A 12,232-nucleotide genomic window follows, 5' to 3' on the forward strand; every position below is an offset into this window, starting at 1 on the left:
GAAACACGTTCAGGCTTTTGCTTTGCGCATATGGAACAGAAACGAAAGGTTACTCAGAGCCGGCGAATTAAGGTGAAATGTGTTTTAAGCTGGTGGGGGTTGCGACACATTTCTCATGCGGTGGACCCTGTGGAGAGCGTTACTGATCGTCATCTGTAACTAGAATTGTTTCAACGCGATAGCGTTAAGGAGCTCGTTTCGCAGAAAAGCCGGTGTCGGCGTCAGCGGGGTTGGCCGTGAGCGATAAATCACGGCAGGCACTTCATAAATAAAAAGCAACTTCGAAGATGGGCTGGGTGGGAATCGAACCAGGGTCTCCGAAGTGTGAGACGGAGACGCTACCACTCAGCCACGAGTTCGATGCTTGAAAGAAGTACAAAAGCGCTTCTAGTGAATGCGGTGTTGCCTTAGAAACGTGCCGTAGAAAGTTATACTGCGGTATGAGTAGCGCAGTACGTTTCCGCAACATTTCTTCTGTGCTTACCGCACACGCATAGCCATCTTGCGGCAAACACAGAAGACCCCCTCCTCTCAATGTACGGCGCTGCCCCGACAGGTGGCGCGTCGCGGCCCCGACTCCCTCTCCCCTGACGACGCGTCGCCGTTCTCCCACACGGGTTGCAGACTCAAGCGCCGTTCCTTTCTTTAGATTACTATCTATCTATATCTCTGCCCGTGCCGATCACGACGGTCGGCTGGCGTACATCGTTTCCTCCTCCGAGACACCGAGTTCTTTGGTTCGTTCCGTTTGCTCAGGCGCACATTTCGTTGCCGCGCCGAACACGGCGTTGCTCGACGCTCACCGCGTCCGATGCGGGGTGCCTCCTAAGTGATCACTGCGCCGTAGCGCATTGTCTTACACCCCTTGGCGGGTCGACGGGAACGCTGTCGCGTTCCACTCTTGAAGGTGAAGCTTAAGCGTTCTCCAATTTTTTTGTATAAGCACACATTTCGCGGATGATGCAACTTATAAGTACCCAAAGTACCAATGGACGATAGTTCTTCTTTGACGTGTGCCTTACGGGCTTGCCCATCCGAACAGTATTAGAGTTAGTAGCGAGCCGCTTCTGTATTTTCCTCAAGCGTACACATAAGAACAGATAAGCGCTGTTTTTACAGCTCAACTCATAATTACGTGCTTAGTTGCCCGGGGCACCCTTTCGTTCACTATCAAGAATAAATGTCCGGCTCGATTATCGGATTTTGTGCCATGCTTCACACCAGTATAATCGTGTTCCTACCGCAAGTTTGATTTAGTATCATCAATCGAGGCAGTGGACATTATTTGGCTGACGACAAATTTTCTCCTAAATATCAAATGTCCGGAAATGACTGACGAACTGCTTCATCTTTGACATCGACAATGAAAGGACATAAAGGAACTTAGAGATGTTAGCCAGAGGTAGTTCTGTTTCATTAGGCTGTAAGTAAAGGGGTGCCTAAAAGGAGAAAATGTGATATCTGAAAACAGCAAAAAACGTAAAGCGAGTACTAATAGTACACAGCACAGTCTTAGTCCGTTATATTGTCACCGTAGATATCGGGAGCTGAAAAGCAGATAGACAGCCTTCAAGACTGACCCAGAAGCAGCTGTGCAGCCTGTCAAGCTGCTGCATGCCAATTGCCTCTCCGAATTAATCCGAATGGACAGAGAGAAGGTACACGAAAATCTCGTCAAAGGTTCTCGTGTCTCAGAATCGCTGTCAGCCGCACTTAGAAGAAAAGAAAGCTTGCTTGTGAAGTACACACAACGTCGCATAGTGCACAAGTTCATTACCGTCGCAGTAGCCTTGGAGGAAAAAACGGTTGTCTGTTCGGAGATCACAAACGTCGATGACACATTCTGAAAACGTTCTATCTCAAAAATTTTCACCTACATACATGGGCGATGGAACTAAGTACAGACGCAGCGTGATCTGCACTTTAGTTTGATGCACTAATAGTCATTCGCAATTAAGGCAGCTGCAGGTGACACCAAGATGCAAACGGTCATGCCAAAGAAAGCATCGGTTTAAGAACAATTAATCACCAGTTTGTTTCAATTTGGTAGTACGCTTGATAAACAGGGACAGCAGCAGTGCATGCCATTGAGAGGCACCGCTAATTAATTCTTAATCTTCTAAGAACTTTGCGTCGACGTATCGTTGATTAGGCGTTTGGCCCGTCCCCCTTTTCATGTGAACACGTACGACCGCATTACTTTAAACCGAGCAAATAGTTGTTGCAATTTTGATGGACAATGGAAACCAACAGTTGTAGCAATTATAGTAGCTTTATTTAAAATATGAAAAATGACGGGAGGAAATTGGCACTGACTGCGCTGTAAATGCCTAGCTGAGTCTGCTGGCACCTCAACGGCATTGAGCACCGGGGGAAGAAGTGTGGGAGTACGGGAAAGCAAGGCAGGATAACACAAAATATATTACTGGCGAAGAGGAAAAATACTACTCGCAAAAATATATATAAGTCGGGTCATTGCTCAGTCGAAATGCTCACCTTCGTTCACCTGTATGGCACAGCTGGTTGTGTTTCTAATACGGCCGCCTCGTGCCCTTCACAGCATGTGCGCGTCACAGGGTACAAACAATGAATAGAAGGCATGCCACCGTTTTGTCTTCGTGGAGGACAACTTGCTGCCGCCGTCAATATCCAGCCCCATATTGACGGCTCGTACTGCAGTAACTGGTTCATGCTTCTTGGATGCTTCTTAATAAGCTGCAGATATCTGCAACAATCCATTTGCATCCCATCTTATGGCCATCCTGCGTCTAATGGCTCGCCAATTGTCATTATTCTGCACTGAAGCCAAGCGTCAGTCGTTGGTTGAGTGAAATGCCAGAGGCCTTAGGTGTCATATTTCACCCTTACACAAGTGTTTTCACAAATCGGCTTCTAACATAACCTACGAAATTCCATTATTGGCGGCGAGGAGTTACGGAGTCGCCCTCTATCGGAAGCGCCTCGATGCCGTAGTATGAGGGATCACGTGACGCGCTCCTCATAGGTTTTGCTGTCAGCGCTCACTGAAAACACCACGCGCGAGCTCTCCCGGACATTTTTGTAAGTACTTTCGAAACGAGAGAAGTTTCTTACTGTCTAAATAATAATCTTGGGCAAGCTGAAAGCACACAATCGTTTACAGCCGCTATCTCTTTACCGAATACGTACAGTGAACGCCACTGCGCGCGGTCGCCGCGATGGAGTCTCCCGAACCGGCTTCTTGCGTGAAAGGTAGGTAAACGCCGAGAGCAAACTATGTGAAATATGTTCTTATAGTGTTTGTATAACTAAATGGAGCGTAATAGAATGAAGCCTCAATGCAGCGATCGCGCAGATTCGCAGCGACCGACTGCGCGTCTGCATGCTTGTCCGCGCAATGTTTCGCTTTCTCCGCGCGCGCGTTTTCGCACCGTGCCATGAGCTTTAGCCCGCAGAATATGAGCATTTGACAGTATACAGGCAACCATTGTTGCGTGGGCGCTATCAGAGCTGTTCAAAAATAATTTCATTGTAGAGACTTCGACGCCTACGGGGACTGTGATGTGCCGTCGCGACGATGCAATCTTTTTTTTCTTCTAAATTCTTTGACCTTTCAATACTATTTCTCGAGTTGCGTTGCACTGTATGTTTATCGGCGTTCTCAGCGTGCAATTTCCCGCTGCTCCTTTTTTGTAATCCAGTGCATTAATTCACAACACAAACATGACCATATGCTATGCTTTCTTTAAATGTGCTTCTCACCGCTGCCTTTCCACTCCACTGAACTTGGCAGTATCTATAGTATCGACAAGTTCATAGACCAAGCCGTCATGACATTAGTCGGGCAGCGGACTCAGGCGAGCGTCTCAGTGCGCGTTTTGAGAACATCGCAGACCGGGCGCCGTAGCAGAAATCTTCCTCGCGTCTGTGCTTGCTGCATACCCGAGTTGTAGCCGATGACTGCCGGTTTTATGTTTCGCGAGCCAAGCTTCACACAGCTTCTTGTCCTGCGGCTACGTGTGAATAAGGCCGACACCGGCCTCCGTTACGTGCGTCCGGCCCTGCGGCACCGAGCAGTAGCCTACCATGTTGCGCGCCTTCAAAGGCAGCCACTACCTATTGTAGTGCTTTCAAGCGTTGTAAAGGAGACACTCGAAGCGGGAAAATTTCGCCACTAAATGAAAACCGCAGCGTACGAGGGAATTTAAACTCGTTTTCAGCTCGCTTCGGCGCGCCCGAAGCAGCCGACGCGGCCGCTATGTCCACGTGATCCCTCCTAGCACGTCACGCCGACGGTGGCGCCAGCTTTTCCAGTGGTGGAGCTCGAGGCCAATACTCTCTGTCTGTACGAAGCCCTGAACTCTTCAAAGTGTGGTAAACACACCAAGAGCTATTTATTTCTGCACTGACCTCATACACGTTGACCGTGGGGTGCTGTCTCACGACGAGGCCAATATGTCTGGCTTGGACAGCAACACGCGAATTGCCCCAATTCCTGAAATCGACAAACCAGCGCGACCAACTGTGGTATAGATACGCACGGTCTAATGATATGGCACACTCAGTGTTCTCTCGTTTATTTTTCATCCCTCAGCTCCCATTCCCTCGTGCAGTTTCCTTTTTTTCTCGCTGTTCTTTCTCTACATCTGCGCACACAAGCTGCTGCTACTTCCTTGAGTGAGTCTCTTTTGGAAAGCATTGCCGTAACGGCAGAAGTACGAGCTACTGTCGCAGCAATACCGCGCGCGAGTTGCGGAAGTGTATCCTTCCGCCGGAAAGGAGTTCTGCAGTCGAGATCGTGACAACGCGTGCTCTTTCAAAGTTAGCTACAGCGTTCTTAAAGCGTAACGCTGGCTGCTTGTCAATACCTTCACGCGCAGAAATCTCGCTGCGTAACTGACCACAGTCTCTGGCATCGCATACTCGGCCTGGTTCTCCACACTTTTGAAGTGAACTGATTTCCCTGAAACATTGAGTGCACGTTGCGACGTGCACGAAACGACCATGAGGAGGCGGAAGGACAAGTAACGAGATCGATGATCGAACATGTTTCTTCGATTTCTCCCAAGTTCGCGTATTCCTATTCAGTCTATCCATACGTATTCCAGAAGCGATTGACAAAGGAGACGTTACGTAGGCGTGAATCCGTTTGATAGCCGGCGTATCGCTGCGTAATGTTACGTGTATGGCATACGTGATCATCAGCCAGCGCCAGTTTCATCCTGCTATCGCGGTTCGTGATTCACGACGCTGCTCTCTTTACATTCATGTCCAGATTATTTAGTTCCGCACACACCTGTGGATGGGTCATTCACGTGCCCCAACCTAGAAGAGACGTCATTGATAGTCGGGTCTATTTGTGATGGGAATCGATCTCTGACTGGACAGCGACAGCAATAAGCGCAGGAAAAAAGATAAGGAGGGGTTGCCAAAAGAAACATTTCTAGACTGCCTGGTGTTCTTACTGCTGTTGTCAAAGCCCTACTGATCAATCGTCGGCGTGCGTTCTAGCGAGCGATATTTGTTTGGTACAGACCTCATGCCACAGTGTTTTTGTTTTGAGATAAAACATGCGGATATGTACTCGCACTTACGTGTGGGATCAATGACCTGAGCAGGGCTGCCAACCTCCGAAGCCAATTTTACACTTACTTCGATAAAAACTATCCCATATTTCTCTATATTAAAAAGAAATGCCGTTGTTAATCTGTTTGTCAACTTAATTTCTGCGAACACATATTATTATATGCGTTATGCAAATAACCAAATTTTATAGCTTAAGTTTATTTCTAATCTTACGTTGAAGACTAAAATATTTAAGTTTTCAAGCTGAAATGATGTCCCAGTGCGATGTCGGTATGCTAACAAAAAATCATCCGGTTTAAGCTCCCTCTCCCCTCCCTCGTATTGACAGAAGAGGTAAGCACGTTAATATTTTGTCCAAACTTGTTTTGCACGTAGAGCAAAATGCCAAGATTGCGTGAAATATTATCCGAACTGCAAATAATTTGGGCACTGTACCTTTCTTACTGAGTGTAACAATGCGTAAACAGTATGCCATCTCGCAACATCAAGGAGAAAGATGTAAGCCACCACACTTACGCACTCATACGGCATTTGCAGTGAAGCGCGCAGATACACAGCCATTTTTCCTATTTTTTCGAATACAAAACTCACCCACGCACGTCACCACTGGAACCCTGTTTAGCGTTGTTCTGCGGCAGCTGCCGGTAAGTTCTAGTATGCGCATGCATAGTTTACTTTTTAGCGCTAAAACCTCATTGGTCCCGCTGGGCACTAGGCGTATGCGTCCTCTTACGCCCACATTTGCCTGCGCTGCTTTGTTTGGTGCTGCGGCATGCGCTTGTTTCACCGGTTGTAGATAAATATTAAAAAAGATAAAAAGTACACAGCCATCAACAGTATGGCTGGAGGTACGAACGACAAAATCACAGTAGCAGCATACTGCACTCCATTGCGATCTAATGTCCTAATTTACATGCTAATGCGAAACTAATTTGCGGCGACTTAAATCATTGCAGGCTGCCACGTCAGCCGCTCCACTGTTTTAAAAGGCCCCAGAAATGGTTCGGACAAATATTGTAGATGCGTAGGCTACAGCTAAAGTTAATCATTCGCACCACAATTTGTGTGAAGCGTCTCATGTTAAGAGAGCTACGGACGATTACAAGTTACCCTCCTCCGTAGTCATGCATTTTCTCCTGAACTCGATCGCTGAGTGATCGGGCCTTCGCCTTCACTGAGTGATCGAGCCTCCGCGTTCGCTGGCTCTGCGTCATAATAATACGGCGTGTCGAAGACTTCCGATTCTCTAGGAGCGAAGCCGCGAAATCTCTCCAAACTCTTCGCCAGCTGCTTGGCCATCGACCTCAAGCGAGAGCTATCGAAGCAGCGTGCGTTGCTAGCATTCTGTCGCAGTGCCGAACGTATTTCGCATTACGGTAACCACATGCGAGCTGGGTGTTTCGGCGGATGGCTGTAGGCATAAACTCAAGCTGATCAAGGAACTTTAGCGTATACGTACGTGAGCGGCCTGATCGCTCTGCACGGTCCAGCCACCTGTTGGCGCAGAGCTTAACCAGCCAAAGAAAGCGCTAATATTGCTCTAACCAAGTGTAAAACATTTTACAAAAAAGAACCTGTTGATGATTGCGCTCCTGCGAAAAATTTACACTAGCAGCAAAGAAAACATTCCGTTATTGCTACTGTGTGTGGTTGGGCTCTGTGCCACCAGGTGGCTTCACCATGTGGACCATTCACATTTGCGCTTCTGCTCATCCCGTGAAACGGCACGGTCGAACGGCCAGGCCCTGTCCCCTTGCGCTTGCGTTTACCCGAATACTGGACTCGCGAAACGCTATTGCTGTAGTAACCCTCCGGTGGAAAGCGGCGGCCGCAAACGCGCAAATTCTGGCGCTGATCGGATAGCGACAGTCCGATGCGCTGCAGCCAGTCCGCTCGTCTGCTGCCTTGCAGAACGACACGATGTCGCCGCCTACATATTGCCAATCGCTACGTTTGCAGCTGACAACACAAAAAAGTCGAATCGTGGTGCTCGCGAAAAGAGTGAGACTGACTTAAACCGACTCTGACCGCGGAGCTCTCGTCAAACTGGAGCACGTTGTAACACAAGCAAACGACGCTTGCTGTGTAGTGAGAAATTGTTCTTGTGCATTCTCTTTCTGATACTTTCTTTTTATAGGAACAAATGAACTAACATCCCAACTATTATGAACAACATTTGTTCACTGTAAAGCTGGAAAAATTATTGATGACGCGTCATGGGCAGCCATTCGGATGGCTCACCCTTTTAACGTCATTGGGGTAAATGACGTCAAATTGATAGGGGCGGCTTAAAATTCAGCCGAGCGATGCGCTGCGATCAGCAGCGATAGACACTTTTCAAACCTTATAATAAATTACACGCTTTAGTCGGAGGACTTAGAAGCGTCAATTAATGATCAGAAGGACCTACTCTAACGACTCGGTACGTTTGTACAAAATCGTAAATATCGTTTCAGGGTCCCTTTAATATCTGAGCGCAACAGTTCCCTAGATTTTGATAGACTCATTTTTTTCCCTAAAAAGGCTTCAAATCTTTTAACGTAGGATAATTTCCTTCCAGCAGGCACCATTACGCCTATGTGCCCTGTGATTTTCAAATGTGTCGACGCTGTCGAGGCGTTAGTATCTCCGAAACGACAGTGGATACCAGGCAGCGAGCAATCAGGTACTTGCAGGTAATGGTAAAAAAAAGAAGTCGGCAGATCCCACGCCCTGTGTGAATGGGTGTTATGTGAAGCAGTCAGCGAGGTGCCTGCCAAGTTCACGAAACGACCATGACGTAGGCGGCTGTTTCATGACCTACATGACAGCCATGTCATGACCTACCATTTATGTTCGTCATACAGTCTAGTCATACTGTGCCAATTTCGGAACCGAACAAATTAACGAAACGATGAAAGCACCAAGACGTAGGCGGCTGTTTCATGATCTACATGACACACATGTCACGATATTCATGTCATATCCGATCATGTATGTTCGTCATACACTCTTATCATACTATGCCAATTCCAGTCCATACCAAGATAATGAAACGACCATGAGCGCACCGAGACGTAGGTGGCTAGATAGATAGATACGATCAGACTGTTGTGATTTATGTCATATTACGCACTGTAATGTTTCTTGCTGCCACCTCCCCCCCCCCCCTCCTTAAATGCCCCATCGGGGCCTTCAAAAGAAAATAAATGACGTTGAATGATAAATACTGGCAAATTTTCGCGAAGTAATTCTTCGGATTTAAAAGCAACAGTGAACCAGGATTACGAATTCGCAAGCTTTCTGTATATGTATAGTTTGAATCCACTTCAATGGGCTCGCCTGTACAAAACAAACACCTGTATTGAGCGCTAGCCTTCTTACTCGGGTAAGCAGCATATGTCTACATATGCGTATATACACAGTATGCGCTGTTCGCAAGATTTTGCTACTTTCGTAACGCTCTACGTCTTCTGTCATGTACAAGCTTTCTATTGCCCACGTCGAGAGCTCTGCCAGTACAGCTAGCGAGGAAAGCCGACGTTACTTCGCACATGTCCGAACAGCCACTTCAGAAACTAAGAGGAACTAAGCAAGTATAATATGAAATGCCAAACGATGGGGCCTCAAAAAGTGCCCTAAAATCCGCATTGTTTCCGTATTGTTTCCGCATACTTGTTATTGAAGCCACTGAGAAGTGCTGGAAAAACTATGTGCACACGAAGTGAAGTTGTTGCCGGGACCAAAGATTGTCGTTTGCTTCCCAAGTCATTGCAGACGTTCGACACATTTCATGTCTGGACGAAAAGAGGCGGGAAGAAAGACAAAACAAAGTGACAAACCGTAAACGATTTCAGCGTGGTCCATGCTCCTAGCAAGTCTGCACTCTTTGCTTGCCTCCTTCCTCTGCTGACGGTTAGCTGGGGAAAAGAAAGAGAGGAGATGCAATAAATCATTCGTACTGCACTCCCATCGTTCCTTCTTGCGCGCCTACTTTATCGTCTAGGAAGCCTGCGCTGAGCATGTGAAAATGCTTTGCTTAAAGTGCCGAGCTGCACTTCTTCTTTTTCCTTGATCTCTTCAGCACATTGAGCATGACGAGCCGCATAGAAAAACGGATGCGCATATTTTATGGAGCCACAAGGTGCGCGTACTTTACTATCGGCCGCGTGCGATGCATGGCTAATGGACTTCTTTCTCTTTCGTAAACAGCATAGCGTCCCGTGCCATCTGCAAAGCCAAGAGCGAGACATGTGCAAAGAGCTAGTGAGCAAAACTTTTCTCTCGCACCATGGTTATCATTACAATCCGCTGCGATACATTTCTGCAACAACGTAAGTTCAGGGCCAGCCGCTGCTAGTTAGTGGTGCATAGAGAAGTTCTTCGCCTGTAACGAGCAGTACCACAGATCTTTTCATCATAGACAGCTGGAAAAACAGTCTGAAGTGTTTGCCGGCTACGAATCGGTGACATACACCGGGTTTAATTAAATTATGGAGGTTTACGTGCCAAAACCACTTTCTGATTATGAGGCACGCCATAGTGGAGGACTCCGGAAATTTTGACCACCTGGGGTTCTTTAACGTGCACCTAAATCTAAGTACATGTGTGTTTTCGCATTTCGCCCCCTTCGAAACGCGGCCGCCGTGGCCGGGATTCAATCCTGCGACCTCGTGCTCAGCAGTCCAACACCATAGCCACTGAGCAACCACGGCTGGTTAGAATATACATGCTCAATGTACAAAACACGTAGTGGGAAAGCTGTCTTGTCATATGATTCCAACCACACTTAACATATTAGATGGGCATTTCAAAATCTTGTATGCTGCAGGAAATCGAAAAATCGTGCCAGCAGAACACACGCCAGAGCCTTGAGCTGCAAGTAGAGCGCCTGGCAACAAGTGAAATTTCGATGACAGTTATAGTAACAGTGGCGGACCTTTGCTTAAAAGCGATTAATGTCCCTAGAATAGCGAAAAAAAAGAGAAAGCAGCCATTAGTTATTTTTTCCGTGCACACACACCATAGCGCACAGATTGAAAAAGTTGCTTCCTGTTGTGATGAGCAGGTTATACTTTCGGCGCCCAAGAAGATGGTAGGAGTGTGTAAAAAAAGTGAACGTAGATAACAGTGCATGGTATTTCCGAGTAGCAGAATGTTGTGTCAAACATGCAAAGAAATTTGTTGAGTGCAATGTAGGAGTGGTATATAGGATACCTCTGCCTTGTGGAGCATTGTACATTCGACAGACGGGCAGGTGCCTCTACAATAGGCTCCACGAGCACAACTTGTGTAGTAGAGTGGTAATAGAGGGGAATCTTGCTCCCCACTGCTCTAGATGCAATTGTAGCCCGAATGTCAAGGACAGAACTGCTTTAGCAGGCAGCAAACACGGACTTAGAACAATTGTAGAAGCTTACAGTAGGCTTTCGGGTAAATACGGTACAGGCGTAAGCTTAACGTCGATCGCGCTCACAGCACCTTTCTTGGGCAACCAGAGAAAAATCCGAGGCGTGCGCAGAATAAAGAATATGGCTTAACCAGTAGCTTAGGAAAGGTGCTAACAGATAAGCGGCACGTGCCAAGCTCAGTTTTGGCATGGCCTTCTTGCCTACGATGTACATACAATGTGCACCCTCTTGTCGTTTTAATGAACAGTTGATGGATACGCTTCGTTTGTGCTGTTATCGTCCCAGCGTTTCAACTTGGCTTCGCTTCTTTATAGTACAAGCATGCAATAAAACTATTTTAACGCGATCACTTATTCGCGCTCCAGCGTCGGCGCTGCTTTGAGGCTTTACATGGCGTATATAGTGGGATGCCTGAAGTTACTATGAAAGTTGCACAAACTCGGCCTATCAAGAGAGCTCTTCACTAAGTGCCACGTCCGATAGTAATATGTTGTTGTTCTGCGTGGTGTCATTAGTTAGGCGGCACAAGGGTTTGTGAAAACAAAGCATGACTTGAATTATTCGCCTTTCTTTAATAAATTATGCAGATGTTGCGGAGTGGAAAGTATGTCAGCGACTCTCACTTCTCTATTTCCTGATGCAAGAAGTACAAAAGTGATAAAGCGTTTGTACTGGACAGCTTTGCACGCAAGTCCGCGAAAACGTACCACCTTCAAGTGCAGGTGGAGCTTTTTGGTCTATCACCACATCAGTGCACATATACCCGTCTTATTCGGTTTCATTCATTAACACAGCTCTCAGGTTCGGCTAAACAATCACTGTGACTTACGCCTTGATTTAAAAAGACGCAGCGCAGCAGCCGATGAGCACGTGTCGACTTGACATCTTCTTCGGCCCGTATATAATAGCAAAATTCAACGAAAGAAGAAAGACACGAACGGATCTCATTGCCATGAAAGCCCCCCCTTTTTTTTGCACCTCGATTATCGATGCAACGTGATACTCCTGCGCTAAGCCAGCATAGCGAGCCGGCGAGCTGATACATAGAGGCTGACTGAGGTATCCGCTGTGTCCGTGCTATGACGTAATCGCTGGATTCTTCCGCTTGTGTCCCTGCCGCATGCGGCGTCCACGTGCGCTACTCTATGCGCCGGTGTGCTTTTAAGTTTAAGTTTTAAGTTTAAGTTAAGCCCTGTGAGCTCTCCTCTCTTTGTTATAGATAGGACGCATATTTTTAGGTAGGGAGGCAATTTGGAAGCGTTTACGCACGTCCAACG

The 12,232-nt window shown here is 47.2% G+C and overlaps 1 protein-coding gene across 16 annotated transcripts in view; it reads right to left on the reverse strand.

The window, feature by feature from the left end:
- LOC135909165 (uncharacterized) overlaps positions 1-12,232 on the reverse strand; it is a 465,689-nt gene that overhangs the window by 178,793 nt on the left and 274,664 nt on the right. For 14 of the 16 annotated variants that reach the window (XR_011513888.1, XR_011513886.1, XR_011513887.1 and 11 more), the window contains one exon: positions 9,387-9,464. The exons of 1 other annotated variant lie outside the window; for it this stretch is intronic. Coding sequence is in view for 8 of the 15 variants with exons in the window: in XM_070536963.1 (XP_070393064.1) it covers positions 9,387-9,464 (78 nt within the window). In the remaining 7 variants the exon portion in view is untranslated. Of the gene's footprint in view, positions 1-4,407; positions 4,475-9,386; positions 9,465-12,232 lie in introns of those variants that run through there. One more of the 16 variants, XM_070536961.1, reaches the window with a different exon arrangement.

This window comes from Dermacentor albipictus, chromosome 4, assembly GCF_038994185.2.
Source record: "Dermacentor albipictus isolate Rhodes 1998 colony chromosome 4, USDA_Dalb.pri_finalv2, whole genome shotgun sequence".
NCBI classification, from domain to species: domain Eukaryota; kingdom Metazoa; phylum Arthropoda; class Arachnida; order Ixodida; family Ixodidae; genus Dermacentor; species Dermacentor albipictus.